This window comes from Pogonomyrmex barbatus, unplaced genomic scaffold (genome assembly GCF_055798465.1).
Source record: "Pogonomyrmex barbatus isolate J1 unplaced genomic scaffold, ASM5579846v1 scaffold1, whole genome shotgun sequence".
Lineage (NCBI taxonomy): Eukaryota > Metazoa > Arthropoda > Insecta > Hymenoptera > Formicidae > Pogonomyrmex > Pogonomyrmex barbatus.
Window position 1 is genome coordinate 13,792,959 of NW_028297098.1, and position 18,136 is coordinate 13,811,094.

At 36.4% G+C, this 18,136-nt stretch overlaps 3 protein-coding genes across 7 annotated transcripts; 2 read left to right on the forward strand and 1 right to left on the reverse strand.

Moving 5' to 3' along the window:
* Nucleotides 1–5: 5 nt before the first annotated feature.
* Nucleotides 6–4,850, forward strand: LOC105431850 (HEAT repeat-containing protein 6). 5 transcript variants are annotated; one of them, XM_011646305.2, is made up of 13 exons: nt 6–154; nt 258–467; nt 592–840; nt 917–1,147; nt 1,214–2,039; nt 2,116–2,402; nt 2,494–2,835; nt 2,985–3,232; nt 3,320–3,539; nt 3,765–3,842; nt 3,916–4,122; nt 4,263–4,379; nt 4,456–4,850. In XM_011646305.2, the coding sequence occupies exons 2-13, from the start codon at nt 294–296 to the stop codon at nt 4,618–4,620; spliced, it is 3,144 nt and encodes a 1,047-aa protein (XP_011644607.2). In that variant the 5' UTR covers nt 6–154; nt 258–293; the 3' UTR covers nt 4,621–4,850. The 5 variants fall into 5 exon arrangements, with proteins under 5 accessions (XP_011644607.2, XP_088941428.1, XP_088941429.1 ...); XM_089085298.1 differs by lacking the exon at nt 258–467 and having other exon boundaries at nt 36–154; XM_089085292.1 differs by having other exon boundaries at nt 42–467.
* On the reverse strand, nt 4,658–6,026 carry LOC105431849 (PRKR-interacting protein 1 homolog). Its single transcript, XM_011646303.3, has 3 exons — nt 5,689–6,026; nt 5,397–5,576; nt 4,658–5,311 (listed from the first exon to the last, which is right to left on the reverse strand). The coding sequence occupies exons 1-3, from the start codon at nt 5,785–5,787 to the stop codon at nt 4,919–4,921; spliced, it is 672 nt and encodes a 223-aa protein (XP_011644605.2). The 5' UTR covers nt 5,788–6,026; the 3' UTR covers nt 4,658–4,918.
* Nucleotides 6,027–6,407: 381 nt separating this feature from the next.
* On the forward strand, nt 6,408–17,856 carry LOC105431851 (uncharacterized). Its single transcript, XM_011646306.3, has 2 exons — nt 6,408–10,103; nt 10,823–17,856. Exons 1-2 carry the CDS (start codon nt 7,350–7,352, stop codon nt 12,497–12,499), a joined length of 4,431 nt encoding a protein of 1,476 aa, XP_011644608.3. The 5' UTR covers nt 6,408–7,349; the 3' UTR covers nt 12,500–17,856.
* Nucleotides 17,857–18,136: the final 280 nt, after the last annotated feature.

The window sequence follows — 18,136 nt, forward strand, 5'->3', positions numbered from 1 at the left end:
ATGTTATGGTCAATAAAGTAGAAAAGATGTAACCTTTATCTTATAGCTGAAATACGGTGAAATAATTCACTAACCAAAAAGGGCATAATGTGTTGCCGATGAGAAGATTAGGTTACCAAGTATAACAATATTGTACTATACTGTAACGCGAACGGTTTGTTGCTTTTTATAATTTATTAAGATCAAGTGCAATGTCATGTAGTAATACGTATACAAATTACGAAATTATTTATTGGGTTTTTTTTATATCGTCCTAGATAACAAAATTATATAGTGCGCGTGTAAATATAGTCATGACCTCGTTACATACAAATCGCATTAACGACACCACGAGACATTTTTTTTCTCTACTTGAAAGATTATTGTCATTAACTAGCACAAGGCTCAATGACAAGAAACAGATCAACTTGTATCTAAATGATCTCAACGAGCTGGATTATAGATGCCTTAATATTACAAGTAACGATGTAAGAACTGTCTCTTATATAATATCTAAAAATATTTTATCCTGGTTATTGCAATATGAAACATTTTATCTTATTATACTGTGACATTTTAACATTTTATTTAAATGTTTCAATTTACTTCCAGGCAATATTATTGTTAGTGAATCAACTTTGTGCAACAGTTCTACCTATAGAAACTTCTTTAGTTCGAAATATTTGTAAATTTCTATACAATCTATCTCAAAGCAACGTCAAGCTCCATGGCCGAACATTTGCAACTTGTAAACGATGGATTTTGGAAGCATTGGAGTTTTCTGAATCACTGGCACAAGTTGATATATTAATCACTATGAAAAGCTTTTTACATAATGGATATTTTGATGATATCAATCATGTTAGTATATAATTTGTTTTTTAATAACAGTAAATTGAATTATTATTACTAAAAATAAATGCTTTATGTTTTTTAGCATGTATGTCTGTTGCTCAAAGACAAAGGTTTATTAATGAAGCATTTAAATCCATTATGTAATCCATGGTCTGAAATCAATTTCCATGCACTTGGATGTCTAGAAGAAATTATAACAAACAAAAATAACAGTTGCTTATCGGATGAATTTACATATTTGATAAAAGATATCATTTTTAAGATTTTATCACTTTTACCATATCACAATGATGATAAATTTTATTATAGTAAAGTATGTAATTTATTTTCTATAATTTTATATATTTATTTATTTACAAAACTACTTGTACGTTTATAGGTCATAAATTCGTGTCTGCACATTTTGCATTGCATGATTTTGGAAAAATTGATTCCTGGATCTCCTGATTTTGTTGGAGAAATATTAGGAGTGGTGCAAGCATTTTTATTTTATGGCATCAAAGGTTATTCAGTCATGACACCACAATTACTTCGTCCAGCTGCAATGAATCTCCCAGAACGTGTTCATGTAGTTCCTAAATGTAAAAATCTTAAAAATCACAAAGCAAAACCCAAAAAGGCATCTACCAAAAAGTCTATATCCGACATAGGAAATAATGCCCTTCCAGAACATATTGGAATATCCAAATATTCCAGTGATTCAGATACTTCGGATACAGAAATTAATAATTCTGTCCATATTGATTCTAAAATAAGATTAGGAGCTATACGTTTACTTCAAGCTCTCATAGAAATTACTCAGAGTAGAGAGATTTTTGGATATTGGCCACAAATCGTAGCTACCGGTTCACGAAACGACGCACGAGTGTTAACAAGAAGCATATTGGTTGAACCTGTGTCTAAAGTACGACAGAATGCATTGAGTACGTTAACTGAATTGCTGTTAGGCGCTAGACCATTCTTGATACACGCCGAAGATACCAATTATACTTCTTTCATCACATTCTTTGGCACAGTATGTTTAATGATCAAAGAATTGCATTTTACATTATCATTAATTTTGCTCGCTGAAAAAAATGTAGCTGTGTTAACGCACGCATTGAAATGCACAGCAGCTCTTGTACAAGGCACACCGTACGAACGACTGAAGCCGGGTTTGACTACTAAATTAGCTAGGAATTGTAGACCATACATATTCCACAAAGGTACAAAGATCTCGTCTATTAATTACTTTATAAAAATTTTAATTTATCATCATTTATACTTAAATTATATTTTTAGATCCGACTGTACGAGTCGCAGCATTATCCGTTTTTGAAGCATTCGCTTCAAGTGAATCTATTACTCAGGAAATACTAAGCATACTGGCTAGACAGACTGTAAGTGAAACAGAATCAGAAAACTCACAGCTTGATACTGGTTTCATTAGCGATGTTGGAACAGAAGAAGAGGAAATAGATATTGAAGATGTCGATAATTTGACAAATGGCTGTAGTGAAACCAAGATATCAAAAGATGAAAGCACCTCTTCGCTGGTTCGCATTTGCTTGGAAAATATATCCAATAAGGTTTGATAAAGCTTTTAATTAATTAAAATTTTAATTAAAATCAGACTGAATAAATATTATCAGACTAATAAATATTTGTTTGATTTTTTAGATGGTTAATACACCTGTACGACTTCAATCTTTAAAACTCATGGGAAGATTAGCATTTAATACAGGAAGCCTTGTATTTCCTCACTTGGAAAAAGTAACCACGACTCTACTTTCAGTTATGGAGGAATCGGAAAGTCAAGTAGTATTACACGCATGTCGAGTTCTAGAGATTATGTCGGGTTGTCTTACAAATACCGAGACTTATCGTAGCGATGGTACATTATTTTGGAATATTATATTTGAATCTATGATATCACTCGCCCAATCATCACAGACTATATTGCGAGAGGCTGCTTGCGATTGTCTGGGTAGCATAACTGGAAACGTATTTACGCAATTATCGGTAAAGATTCATAAAAAGGATAAGATAATTTAATTAAAAAAAAGATTAATTAAATTTTTTCTCAAAATATACTTCAAACACACTTGATCTAAATATTGTTCTAATAACTGTAATATTTTGCTTGTATTTATCTTTGTTTATGTTTACAGAGGCAGAAAATTATATTAATAATTACAGTACTGTTCGGATCAGTTCGCGATGAAGAAGGTGCTGTAAGGGCAGCTGGTTTACGTGCATTAGGAATGTTGGTAACTTTATCAGCATTGGAGGACGATACCGGCTTTCTCATGGACTTAGTCGACATAGTTTGCTCAGCTTTTGAAGATAAAAACCTCGGTGTTCGCGTGAAAAGCATTTGGGCATTAGCAAACTTGTGTGACTGCCTTTCCAGACAAAAGTTTGTTCTTTATACTTTTTTTCATCGTTTGATACATATGTATACTATTTTATCTATTTATATGTTTATAAATATATTTCTTTTCAGGCAGCATGAAGAGATAGAACCATTTCCTCTAGAGAATTTCCTACCTAAACTGTATCACGTAAGCGTCAAGGCTGCAAAAGACAATGATAAGGTGAAATGTAATGCCGTCAGAGCAATTGGAACTATTCTATATCTATGTCCACAAAAGCACATACTTTCCGATACTACGCTAGGATTGGATGCACTTATTAAATGCGCAGTTTTAGGAAATGATATGAAAGTAAGGAAAAATCTTGATTTCTTAGATGTTATTTTAGATGATTATTATATATTACTAATAATGCTAATAATTATACTGCTGTACTGTTATGACTTGTAATTATATATAGATTTATTTAGCATCTCGATATATCTCAACTGCATGTTACTTCTATGGCAAAGCTATTACAATAAGTGAATACTTGGTTATTTATAATGAAAAAAAAAAATTTTTTATTCAAAACAGGTACGGTGGAACGCTTGCCGAGCTTTGGGATTGGTTTTGAGCCATGATCCAGATGTAATGTTGCCACCTTCTTGGAAAGTATGTACTTAAAGAAATATAACCAATGAACTTATCTTTTATATTTTAAATGTAAAATCAGATATTTTTATAGGAACAAATATTTCCAGCGCTTTCTACTTTGATATGCGATAGTCCAAATTTCAAAGTGCGTACAAATGCTGCATGGGCACTGTCTGCATGTAATTGTTATGGCAAGTATACTGTAATGTTATGGAAGAGTATTGTATTAGCATTCGAAAATACTCAACATGTCCCAAGCTACGTTGAATATCCGCATCGAGATGCATTAATTCAACAAGTATGTATTCTATCTTATTTTTTAAATTGTTACTAATTATATTGCTAGTATACTGAGTATTTTTTTAAATTATATTTTATGTATTTTTAACCATACTTATTATACTTTAATTGGATTTTAACAAGCAGAATATGTTTTAGTTGTGCCTTACTCTTAGTCATGTTGCTGCCTGTACTGAAAAATCTGATCTGCAAAGTTTGTGGATCGAAATTGGTGATCATGTAGAAGAAATTTCTAATTTCATGAAACAGTTCCAAGTATATATTATTATTTATTAAATAAAATATACAAATTAGAATATAATAATTTCTACATTTCTCGAATATTTTATAGGAAACTGTTTTGCCTGAAAAACTAGGAGATTTAATTATGGCAAAAGCCCAATTAGAACAATATACAAAGGATGCATGTTCTATCGAAGAACGACAAATCGCTCAATCCTTGGCAAATATATTTGAGAGAACTAATCGCTTTGACAACTTAGATGCCATTACATAGATTTTTATGAAACTGTGAAAAATAAAATAATGTAACATTTCTGCTAATTATTTATTACAATTTACAGTTTTTGCTAAAAAAAATCTTGATAACAGACATGTTTATAAAAAATATTTAAAAAATAATGTAAATTATTTTAACATTACTTGCAGAAAAATATAATGTAAATTGACTTGTATTATAATTGTAATTTAATTCTAATAAATGAATAAACTAACAAGTGATAAATAGATTACATATATTATATGATTATGTACATATATCTAATAAGAAAAATATTAGGATGTTAACATACATGTCATGTCCCATTTTCACATTGACTGTTTTGATTTGATACTTCATGTGATGTTTTTAAAGTATCTTCTTGATTTTCTGTCTCAGATGTTAATAATTCTTTTTCCGTTATAGTTTTCGTTTCACTATCACTTGTAGATATATTTTTGGAACTATCATTTTCATTAGATGCGTTACTACTATCTATAGTTCTGATTTCTTCATCGTCATCTGAACTATCATCTTCACTATTCTTTTCATCCACAACAGTGTTGTCTTCTTTCTTAATTTTCATACGTTTCCTTTGCTTACGTCCTTGTTTCTTTTTCAATCTCTTAGCACGTCTTTTCGCTGTTGCCTCTTCCGCTAATCTTTTATTCTCCTCCAATTTCTGATGATATTCGTCGTCCAAAAGTTCCTGATTTTAACAAGAGAAAAACTTTTTCAGACAGGAAAAAACTAATGACTCAAATAATTCTAAACATATGTTATATAATAATCACCTTATGTGCTTTCTCCTGAATAAATTTTTGTCGTGCATATTCCTTACGTCGTAAGTGTCTGTACACGTGGAACTCTCCGCTACCTGCTCCAGCACTGCTACCCATAACATTACGAACAAATTCCGGTACAGAAGGTGTATTCTTGGCTTTTGGACGTTCCGGCAATATAACTGGTTTGTCCTGAATATTTAAAACATAATTATGTACAATTATGTTATGTAGTAATTAATATAATTTTGATTCGACAATGTTGATTGAAAATAGATCCGGAAATCTTGATGCGGATACTTACTATGTTCTTCATTAGTTTCATTAGTTTTAATCTTTGCAGATCTACAGCGGTTTTTGGCACCACAGGTTTCTCTTCGTCCTTCTCTTTGTTATCTGACATTTTCTTTCGTCGTTAATATAAAAATTCAATACAAACTTTTGTTTTTTTTTTTTTTTCAGGGTTTCGTTGGTTAGCTTTTCCAATAACAAATTGCGAGCCATAGACTCTTGCGTCTTCAGATACCTATCTCTAGATGATTTTTTTTCTATATAACATATATACATGTTCCTATGGATGTTTTCTAACAAAAAACACTTAGATGTCATATGATTGGTTATTGGCTAGGGAAACTATAGAGCTTCAAAAAATGTACTATCAGATAACCCATCGTATAACATATCTAGAATCAATCTATAGTGTTACATGCACTGCTGCAGCTCGTGACATTGGCAAAACATACATATTATGGATATAAATGTATAAATATTTTCGAAAAGTGCATAAAAGACAAAAGTTATATTATGTGCAATATTCAGCAACGTAATAAAAAATACAAGTAAAAATTTGGAAAAACGATAGAGTGTCGATTCCCATTATTATTGTTTATTATATAAAGCATTACTAGTTTCTTTATTCAGTTTACATACGTAATGATCAGTATTAATCAGTATTAATGAAAACAGGTGTCATGTAATTACACAACGTGCTCGAGCGTCGCGGCGACGAGTTGGCAGGGAGCGCCACATGTCGCGCTGCGGGCTTCGGGTGGCTCTCGTCGCTCCTTTTCCCAGGCGGAATTATCATCGTCCGTCGCTGTTTTCTGTTGTGTTTTTGGGGCCGCGACCGTGCCGTGTCGAAGAGGGAGGAAAAAAAAAGAGACATGCCGTCGCGATAATCGCCGTGCAAAGGGGCAGCCGTGTGCGTGCGCGAGTCCCGTGTGTGCCCGGAGTGATAGCGCAGCGCGCGTCCCAACACGCGTCCGTCCGTCCGTCGTGCGTCGGCCGCGCCGCGTGCAGGCAGGTGTAATTTAATAAGCGCAGGCAGGCTGGGGAGGCTGGCGGCTGGCTGGCGATTTAACAGGATATCGATTTGTCTGGTGGCGGCGAGCCAGTGCCGCCGCCGCCGCCGTCACCGCCGCCACCACCGTCGCCGCCGCCGCCGCCGCTGCCACCGCCGCCACCACCATCACCACCACCACCGCCACCGCCGCTGCTGCTCGCGGCACATCGCACAGGACACGCAGCATCGCGTACGGCTGTTAAGCATTACGGGGACAGCCATGGACGTCGATATTTTTGGGGCACAGCGGTGTGCAGCTGTACCGTGTGCGTGCGCGACCGCGTGCCCGATAAGCGACGAGATGTGACGCGAGACGGCCGCCCCGGCGACGATTATTCCATTTCAACACGTAGAGAGGAGCGTGGCCGGAACGGGCAGGGAAAAAGAGAGAGAAAGAAGGAGCGAGAGAAAGAGAGGCACACGCATACACACATACACACACACACACACACGCGCACACACGGGCAACGATCGCACTCGGTCTTGAACGAGAAGCGGATGCCTGTGTACGAGAGGATCCGTTCTCGTTGCGTCGGCCCGTCGTATGTGTGAAACGCTCTTCCCGCTAGGTTGTCAATACGATCGTACGTGTAAAATCGACCGCCGGCCATAAAATAATAACGATGGAGCTCAACGGTGCGGGAACGCCCGTCGGGGCCGTGGCTTGTCCCGTGTGTACTCTTTATTTACGCGAGGGCATCAGTCTGCAAAAACATCTGGACACTCATCCCAAGGAACAGGTTATAGAGGCTCTTATCAAAGCCAGCGCCTCCTCGTTGCAGACGCAACAGCAACAGCAGCAGCAACAACAACAACAACAACAACAACAACAACAAGCTCTACCAGCTCCAGCAGCAGCAGTAGCGACAACAACAGCAACGTCATTACCTTTATCACTGCAATCGCAAGCTACACTTCAGACCCCTTCTTCTATCCAGACGCCTCAAGCGTCGTCCCAGGTCTCGCAGAATGCGCATATTTCTACTCATTCACCATATCCTGTAGGACCTATCTTCGAATGTCCGCCCATAAGCACCATGATGCCACCGCAGTTCACCTCATTCAGCTATCAGCAATTTGTGAACAATGGGACCATGATGATACCGCAGTACGCGATGGCGCCGCAAGCCAATCAGATGATGCAGATGCTGTATAATCCATATGGTATGTACCAACAGCAAATACCCACCGTCCAAATGATCTCACCAGTTGCAGCTATTCCTGGCGCGACGACGAGGGCCCGACCAGTAGTCACGGTGGCTGGGGAGAGCAACGTCAGAACCCTGACAGTTCCTGTAAATAGTCCTGAGCCGAAGCAGATTCTGCCCGAGATTCTACCAGATACGGAGTCCGAGGCTGGACAAGTTATACCGGATGTGAGTCTTTCGGCCTCGCCGGTGTTGCAGAACGAGGATACATCCGTCAGGGTGAGGGAGGAGAGCGACGACGGCAGTGCACTGCCGATTGATCACCGGGGGCAGCAGACGCAAAGTTCTACATCCGCTGGTGAAAGTACGGTGCAGCACGAATATAATACTATTACTAGATCTATTACAATCGCTTGCGCTATAGATAATACCGATGACAAAGTGGAGAGTGTGTTGCCGGACATGGTGGACGAGGAGCTGCCGACCAGCATTTCGACCACGGATATGCAATGTAAATCTGTGACGTACGAGCAACCGGAAACACAACAGTTTACGCAGCAGATCATGGAGAAGGGGTATATAAGTGTATCCAGTAGAAAATCTAATGCAACGGCTGACGCCGACTCCGTGGCTTGCGATCGCGAGTCGGAAGTAATAAGCGACGAGAGACCCGTAAGTCATGGCAGCAACGTCAACAGTAACGTTGCATCTCCGCGGGATATAATAGCAATAGACGCGTTGAAAGACTCTGTCCAACCCGAGCTTAACTCGGTAGAAAAATTGGAGAATCTGATAACGATAATGGAAACGGAACTTAATAATGCTTCGCTGCAGAAAGACAGTAATGTGCAAAATGATCAGGAGAGATTGGTAGACGCGAAGGAGAAGAACGCCGTGGTGGATCGGGAGGAGAGTGTGATTCACGATACGGTAGTCACAATTCCAGGTGCCCACGAGAAAGATCACATATTGCCCGACATACAGGAGGAGAACAATACGTGGAGCCCGAGTAATTACGTAGCCAATGAACTGAGAATGTTAGAGAAACGTTGTCGTTCGTTATGCAAAATAGACTGTTCGAAAATAAACGACACCCTAGAAAGAACTTTGGATAGAACTTTTCATTCAGATAATTATAAGTATAGTTTTTCAGCGCCTGCGTCCCCAATTGCGAGGAAGAAGGGTCGCAGAAACGTGCGTCACTACAGCTCGCGATCGGAGCATGGGTCGTACGAAAATCTCAGCGGGTACCGCCATCGTGTCGGCTTCGATGACGCGACGCCTATGCATGACGACGATGACGAGGATGACGATGAGGACGATGAGGACGACGACGAGGACGTAGACGAGGACGAAAACGAGAAAATGGACGAAGAGGACAATTTCGACGAGGCGGACATGGAGATCGATGAAATTCCTAGTCCACACACGCCCTTCGCGGATTGCGGTGTCCGTTCGCATACGCCATTGTCCACGATCAGCGGTATTTCCGTGTTGAGAGTCAGGAAGGATCTCAGCAAACCGTGCTCACCCACGTCCGTACACTCGTTTCACCACGTCGACAGCGATAGCGTGACTCACGATGAGGACAGCAATGGCGTAGGTAACACCGCAGAAAAAGATCCGATTGACTGTTCTCAGGTAGAGGAGGAGAAAATCAAGACTGATCATCAGCGTCAGGAGGCACAGGTCGCGGTATGCGAGAACGTCGCGAAGGTTCAGGAATCGAGTAGCAGCTACACGTACCATCAGTCCGTGATTACCGAGCACGTCAGTTCGTTCCCCGTGATACACACGCAATCGTCCGTCTTGATGCACGAGTCCTATTCCATCACGACGAGCACCAAGACGCAGAATCTCCTGAATCTCTCGGAGTCGATCAATCCTACAACTAGCGCCGAATCCAGGAGTTTTCACTCCGCCAAGTCGTTGATGCCGAAGCAATCGATGGAACTGCTCAACATAAATGAGGATGCTCACGCCGGGCCGATTAATGTCTTTGAATTCGACGGACTGCAAATATTAGTTCCTACTAGTACGTTTATAAGTGACTCGTCCCAGAAAGCGGTGAGCGCGACTAGCCAGCAATCCATGGCAAGTAGCGAGGGTGCGATAGGCATCGACGAGGAGGTGAAGAGTATTAATATGCGTGCCGATGAGACTATGCCGCCCAGAGGCGAATTGTCGGAACAAGAAAGCAATGGGTGCACGGAGCAGTCTGCATGGCAGGTTTGTAACGTGCATTATTCTTTCTTAATGTCCCCATATACAGTAGGAGTTCTTTACATATAATTCTTTGTATTATTTATGACGACATTTGCAACCATCTTTTATATTCACAAAAAGCTTATATAAACATTTACTTTAAAAAAGTTTTTTTTTCCTTTAAACTTTTTTATTTATCTGCGTTAAATATGAGCAATAAGAATAACACAAGACTAGATTTTTTTTTTATTTACCTATTAATTTTATGATAAATTGATTTTAAGTCATATCATTGATTATTATTTAAATTGATCTTTTTACAGTCATTAAAATGTGTTGTAAATTATACCCTACCTTTTCCATGGACTCATTGAAAGGAGTAGTTATTAAATATTTTATTACATTATATTTTAAAAATTACGAAATTATGAAATTATTGTTATTTAAATTATTATCGTAAAATTATCATATCTTAATGTTTTATTATGTTTACATTCTTATAGTAATGAAATTGAAGTAGCCTAAAAAATATTAACAAAATTATTTGCATATAAATTATATATAATTTAATAAATCTAAGATAAAATTTATGCAAATGAAATAATGACAAACATATAATAATACAAACAAACAAAATCTCTTTTGCTAATTGTTTAGACAATTATATTTTTTTAAATTAACGTACATCAATTATATTTAATTATATTCTTTGTGTATTTCTAAAGTGCGGTTTTACTGTATAGTTGTACATGGGTCAAGAATCCTCACGCATGTCAACTTCTTATGATCTTTTGGCTCGAGAAAGCTGGGAAGAATCGGAAGGATCCGACAACGAGATCAGCGGGCCGTTGTTGGACAGTAGATCATTGGCTACGCATTTTACATCAAGTCTGTTTCTGGATCGAGACCGAAAGACACCGACCAAACGGACATTCAAGTGTTCTCACTGTAGCGAAGTGTTCGATTGCCCAAAGGAGCGCAGAGTTCACAGCACAACAGTTCACAAGGATGCGATGCCCAGTAGCAGTAGAGACCAATTGGATCAGCCAGAGGTAAAGGACATCAAATTGCTGGACAATCGTATAAACATGTTCGACGATATATTTGTGCCGAGTATACACATGCAACAGATGTATCATCATCAGCAACCTCTCTTGCATCAGCTGCAGCCGCCATCGCAGCCTGGCTCGGATGGTCTGACGAAGGCCGAAAATGACCAGAAGATCGGTGAGAATCTGGTGATACCCTCAAACATCGAGGTGATCTGCACGATATGCAATCAGCGATTCAACAGCGAGAAGTCTCTGCAGGCACATCATCGGCGCGTGCATATCGCTGATGTAAACAAACGCATACGCGAGACTTCCAAGTGCCAGATATGCAATGAAGAGTTCCCATCAGTGTTCCTATTCAACGCCCACTTGAAGATACATCCGTTAGAATGCGGACAGTGCGGCAAGTATTTCTACCGGAAGCAGAACTTTAAGCTCCATATGAAACGACACCTGGGCATCAAGCCGTTCCCGTGCACCGTGTGCGACAAGGCGTTCCTTACCAAACAGAAGTTAGAGGAGCATACCAACGGTCACACCGGTAACGCGCCCGTTCGTTGTAGCCTATGCAACGAGACCTTCCGTAGATACTCGAATTTGACTCAGCACAAAAACAGACACCATCTTAATATCAAGAAGAAGCTCAAAGACTATATATGCCACTGCGGCGAGGTGTTTCATACGAAAAAAAAACTCGCCTGGCACAAGGAGACTCACGATGAGAAGCCCAAGGCGTGCACGTATTGCAATGAGCGATTCATCCACATGGCCAGCCTGACGCGTCATATGCGTCGCGCTCACAATCGCCGATTCGTGCCCGATGCCCAGCGCGAAAGTGAGAACGTCGAGTGCCCAATTTGCAAGTGTATCTACCTGCGATCCTCGCTGGCGGTGCATATGCGAGTGCATAACGGGGAACGGCCGTACGAGTGTCAGGTCTGCTCCAAGGCGTTCAGTACCAAGTGGAATCTGCAGCTGCACAAATGGACTCACGCGGCGCGCAGCACCAAGCCGTTCAAATGTACTCAGTGCAGCGCGGCGTTCTATCGTCACAGCGATTACACGGCGCACATGAATTCCCATCGGAACGTGCGGCCGTACACGTGCAACTATTGCGGCGCGCAGTTCATCCGCAAATACAATTGCCTGCGGCACGTAAAGGAGCACGAGGAGAACAAGGCGTACACGTGTGATGTGTGTAACAAAACCTTCCACCGCTCGTACTATCTTAAGGAGCACTTACGGGTGCACTCGGGCGCGCGACCGTACACGTGCCACATTTGCGGTAAGTCCAGCGGCACCAAGTCCAATCACAACAAGCACGTGCGAATTCATCATGCGCGCGAGCCTGTAAATACCGAGAATTAAATAAGAGGAGGATCGCTAGGTCATCGTCAGATCGCAGTCGGGACGAGTCGGACGACTCGACGAGCGACCGTCTCGCGCTGTTTTACTTACAGCGAGATTACACAGCGGACGCTCAGCGGAAACTGGAACTATACTTTTGCACTTTGATGTAATACATTCGACGAGCTCGAGTCTCCCCGCGCTGTAGATGCCATTTGCGTGTGTGTTCCAGACTGAGCTGAGCTCGTCGAAATTGTAACGTGGTGTCAATCCTAGTTTTGAACCAATTCTCGAGCTGGCTTGGTTCGGCTTGAATTTCATATAGGACAGTATCTGCTATCTGTTTAGCCATTTGCTGTCCTCTTCTAAATTATAGCTGCAATTGCCGTCGGTACTACGAAATTTAGTTAAGATTATTTAGCGCCGATCGACGTACGAATAACAACAGTCGATGTTTTATTGTACTCGATCGGAAATACGTACGCATTTCACGCGATACGGAAGAAGATATGTAACGAATATGTACGGCTGTACGCGTATAAACATGTTCGACGCGCCGATGACAATGAAGACGATTAAGTCACCGTAACGGTATTCGAGTGCTAAGTCTAAAGCACTGGGTCTACTGTTAAGGGTTTTTATTCGATTTCGCACGAGTATATACTACTACGTTATACATGCCGTACATTTTAATATTATACTATAATGGTATGTGAATTTTTTTATATATCCAAAAGTGTCTTATGGTAACACTAAGCATTGCCATACGTAGAATAAATCGGAGACATTAACTTTGTCGCCCGTGCGGTTTAATTCTAGACCAGTAAATTTATCTTATCTAAAGTCTCCATCTTTCCTTTTTGATCTATTGAGTAATTGTTATATTATTAATTATTTTTTGTTAATAAATGCGAAGTATTTTTATTTTTAAAAAATTCATTAATCAAATTAATTGATATTTTATATGCGTATAATATTTAATAGGGATGTGCCGAATATCTGACAATTATCTGATATCCAGCCGAAATTACGAAAAAAATCGTTTTCCATAATCTAATAGATAATAATAATTATATATAAAATTTGAATTTCTGATATATAATGAGTATTAAAATTAATAACTTGTACTATTTAAAATATATGATAAAAATATTTAGTTAAGTTGGCCAGATATCTGATGTAATATAGATTCTCAAGATATTTCACGATGTCTGATGAATCTAACTAAATATTTTTACCAATATTTAACTTAAAGTTTGATTATTGATTAACATACATACAAACACATAGGATGCCCCATTTTAAATAATGCATTTTAATATCTCTTGAACAATGCATTTCAAAGGAAAATTTCATATAAAAATTATATATATAATATGTAATATATTATATGTATAAAATACACTTCACTTTTTCAATTTATTTGTAATTGGCGAATAATATCCGATTATTCGGTGACGATAAATGTTGGATTGTCTAACATCCAATTATACGATAAATTCATTAGCCGACACATCCCTAATATTTAAATTACGTTAAAATGTGATTTAGTTTAATTTAACGTAAAGTAAAACATTAAAAAAAAAAAGAAAAGATAGAATCCTTAGGTATCCAAACGTCTAATGTAAGTGCAAATATTTTGAGGACTTCTTTGTTTTATGTAATTTCAAAATTTCTAAAAGACATGCACATATATATATATATATATATATATATATATATATATATATTATGTGTACATATATTAATTCTGTTATCCACAATATGTTGCAGTACATTATAATTATATTTTTTTTTATTTATCAATTTGAAAATATCTAAAAATAGATAAAAATTTTATTCAAAAATTTATATTTAAAATTTGTTAAATGTTATTCTAAATTGAGTTTATATATTTATTGAAATCTGTTTTTATTCTATTTTCTCTCTCTCTCTCTCTCTCTCTCTCTCTCTCTCTCTCTCTCTCTTTCTTGTAAAACATAGCGTGAAGATATCTAAGGATTAAAGAAGTTGTTATTTACAATATATTCGTATCGTCAAGCAATCTTGATTGTACGGGGTTGGGTTTAATTATGTTATGTGCTACGTTTTAAATATTTGCGTAGGTAGGTCCAGTGACTTCAGACTTCAATTACCTAAGCTATTGATAAATTTTTAATGACGATTAAATATCATAATATATGTCACAAAGATTTTTGAATAATTCTTGCGGAGGAAAATTTGCTACGCAATGAAAGAACACGTTTGCCAACTAATAGTAATTAATTATTATATAATGGTAATTAATCCAATTAATATTTACAAAGGTACATAGCACTTTTACGATGATTGTAAAGAATTTTTTTCCTTTTTTTATCTTTTACAATATCTTTTACACGAAGATATATTACGAATATTTGCGCATAGTTTGCCCAGGTAAATCCAATAATAAACATGAAACAACCTATATTAAATTGCGATCAATTTTCCATACAAGGGCCTATAAATTAATATTATAATTGTCGACTATATACACAATAATTACGGAAATCTTAGTTGTTATTCTTCTATATTTATATATTCTGTGTATAAGATTGTATTTTATTGATTACTACAAGTTCAAGACTGATCGGTGTTGGTTCTTTATATATATTGCTCTCTATAAATCAAAATAGCCATGTTTCCTTAATTTTAGTTTTATATCAGTTTACTAGAATGATACTGCGATAATGATAGTACTTGACAAAGATTGTAAGTCCGAAAGATAAATCGATGAATAGGCGCTTTCAAAGTAGATAGAAAACTATTTCGAGATGTGTCAGATTTATGATGTATAAAATAGTTAACCGATTTTTAATAATCATTGGAGTGTCATATGGCACGATCGCGCTGTTTCTATCTGTCATGAATGTCACCAGTAGGCTTAATTGATGTTACCGTTAGCATTATAACTCGAAGCGGATTTACTGAAACGAGGCTTTCGCTTTCATATGATCTTTGTCGTATATTTTTATTTATCTTTGTCGTTATATTTTTATTAAAAACGAATAAAAAAATCTTGCATGTAAAAAAGAACGGCACGATCGCGTCGATAAAAAATAAAAGAAGCACTATCGCCGATTGATATTTTTTTGACATGAAACAAGAGGAGCGCGACCGCTTAGTCGACTCTTTGATCTATACAACCATCTATAGTCAAACGATTAAATACTTTCAGTTCAAAAACGCTCAAATTTGCATTTCCTTTTTTTTTTTGTTATATATAGCTTTTTATATTGCTGTTATTATTTTCGAAATATATCGGTTTGAAAAAATTTATTTTATTGACTGCAATGACAAAAAAAGATGTTTCGTTCGATACCGATCGTTTCGGATTTACTCTCTCTTTTTTCTTTTTTATTCGTACTTTTTAAATATAATTATATAATATATACCAAAATATATATGTCATTTACAAAATCGGTTAAGTGTTTGTAAGTGTAACATAGATACATAATACTGTTAAGTAAGCAGATGCGCATATTTATGAATATAAAGAATGAAAAGAACACGTTTAAAATTGTTTTTAGGCGGCTTTTAATTATTTTGATACAAGGGAGCAATATTAAAGAGGATTTACAGCTGTCTGAAATGTGTTGATTATATATTACCGATTATTTGATTACTTTTACGCAAATCAAATCGTTTGCTAAAACGAGTTTCAACTTTGAACTATCAATTTTGAAAAAAGTGACCAAATGACCATCAGTAATGACTAAGGTCATTTCTGAATATTTCGATAATTTAAGTCTAGACGTTAATACAGCAATCTGTGCAAAAAAAGTTAGACTATTATATTTATGATGGAGTCTGTTTTAAAACTATTAACCCTTTGTACTCGATTTGTTATTCGACAGGGATATTTCATGTAGCAAAAGTGTGCAAATAATTTTACCTTTTGTTACTTTCGAAGATCACTGGGCTCATACAATTCATTGCTCAGCTAAGATTAATAACTTGTTGGCAATTAATATAAGAAGAATAATCGAAGAAAAATATCACCACGAAAAACTAAATTTTGACAAAAGATATCCAGTTAGCTCTAGAAGATATAGACATTGTGTATTAATAAGAACAATTACACAGTAAAAACAATCCGAATGTGAACATGATATAAATAAAAGGATGTTTGTGTATGTGTGTGTGTATATATAAATATATATATTATATATATATATATATATATATATATATATATATATATATATATATATATTATTGTGAATACGTGAATCATTAAAATAGATATAGGACGTTACAATGTACTCGAGCAGCGCGTAAGTGGAAGTGAAAGTAAGTGTGGTTGATACAAACAGATTCAGTTTTTTCATGACAAGATTCTACTCGTAATGGAATTGCGCATCACAATTAAGATAGAGAACGAATTTATTATTGTGTGTATAACTTTGTATGGGCAAATTCGTAACTTGTAAATGTGACATTTTGCAACTCTAAACTATACTTGATAGGAGTAAAATCAGAAAGTCAGAATATCTGTGAAAAGTAAGTTAAATTCTTTGCAATAATACGTAATACTGGCGTTGTTGAATAGGCGTTGAATGTTTCAAGAATAGATTTTTTAGGGCAATGATATATCAATTTTTTTTTTTTAACAATATAATCGGTTTTAATAATTAATGCGTAAACAAAGTAATAAATGAAAAAAAAACGTTTTAGTGAAGAAAAATTGATGTTTTGTATTTAAAAATCTATTCCTGAAATGTATTCCTTATTCGCACGTTTTGTAACATTCGATGTATTCTGGTGTGTTTTTTGTAACTTTGCAATCTTTATATATGGTATTACAGGCAATATTTTTTTCAAGCACAAAGGGTTAAAGTATTTTTCGTTCGATTTGTATGCTATACATGTATTAAGATAGAAATGAATTAATAACAATAATCGACTCCATCGTTTATCTGCCATTCAAATTTAATTAATATATATAAATCTTTTGCTTACTAATTATCGCCAAGTAGCAATTGTACGCTGAAGTTTCCGCTGAATCCATTAAATTTAGTCGTTTTAAAAAATGATTTGATATGCGATGGATATTCAGGTAGCTCGAGAAGCCCACCTGTAACCAACATCGACGTCCAAATGTGCAATTGTTTAGTTAAATATATTCATATTATACGTATCCATAACGAATGTTGTAAATAATGTAAATATGTACATCAGTTCTATTTTATAATAGGGCCAATGAATTGATTTGGCAATTGAGTATCATACGAAATTCGATCTACGTTATAAGCAGATTAAAAAATAGGGTAATATTATCATTAAAAAGAAAAAAAAACAATAAATCAACATATGTATACCTTAATAAAATTTATGTATTGAGGTACGTTTTTAAATAAGTTCATTTTTTTCTCATTTTTTCGTTCACATACACACACACACACACACACACACACACACACGCCACACAATCCCGCATTTAAGAAATTAAGTATAATTGAAATGACGATTGCGAAGCGGTTCGTATAAACGAAAGAAAATATATTTAAAAATTTACTTTATTATAGCGGTAGAAACATGAAACCAATTAAAAATAGTTTTCGATAGATTTTTCTCAAAATGAAGTTTGTGCAAGACTTCCTTTTTAATTATAATTTATATTGTATGTATAAATATGAA

Coding starts and splice junctions, on each gene's coding strand:
- LOC105431850 (XM_011646305.2), top strand. CDS start 294: ATGACCTCGTTACATACAAATCGCATTAACGACACCACGAGACATTTT. Junction 2,836..2,984: donor ACGTATTTACGCAATTATCG/GTAAAGATTCAT, acceptor TTATGTTTACAG/AGGCAGAAAATTATATTAAT. Junction 3,540..3,764: donor TTTTAGGAAATGATATGAAA/GTAAGGAAAAAT, acceptor TATTCAAAACAG/GTACGGTGGAACGCTTGCCG.
- LOC105431849 (XM_011646303.3), bottom strand. CDS start 5,787: ATGTCAGATAACAAAGAGAAGGACGAAGAGAAACCTGTGGTGCCAAAA. Junction 5,577..5,688: donor TGAAACTAATGAAGAACATA/GTAAGTATCCGC, acceptor TTAAATATTCAG/GACAAACCAGTTATATTGCC. Junction 5,312..5,396: donor TTCAGGAGAAAGCACATAAG/GTGATTATTATA, acceptor TGTTAAAATCAG/GAACTTTTGGACGACGAATA.
- LOC105431851 (XM_011646306.3), top strand. CDS start 7,350: ATGGAGCTCAACGGTGCGGGAACGCCCGTCGGGGCCGTGGCTTGTCCC. Junction 10,104..10,822: donor CGGAGCAGTCTGCATGGCAG/GTTTGTAACGTG, acceptor TTTACTGTATAG/TTGTACATGGGTCAAGAATC.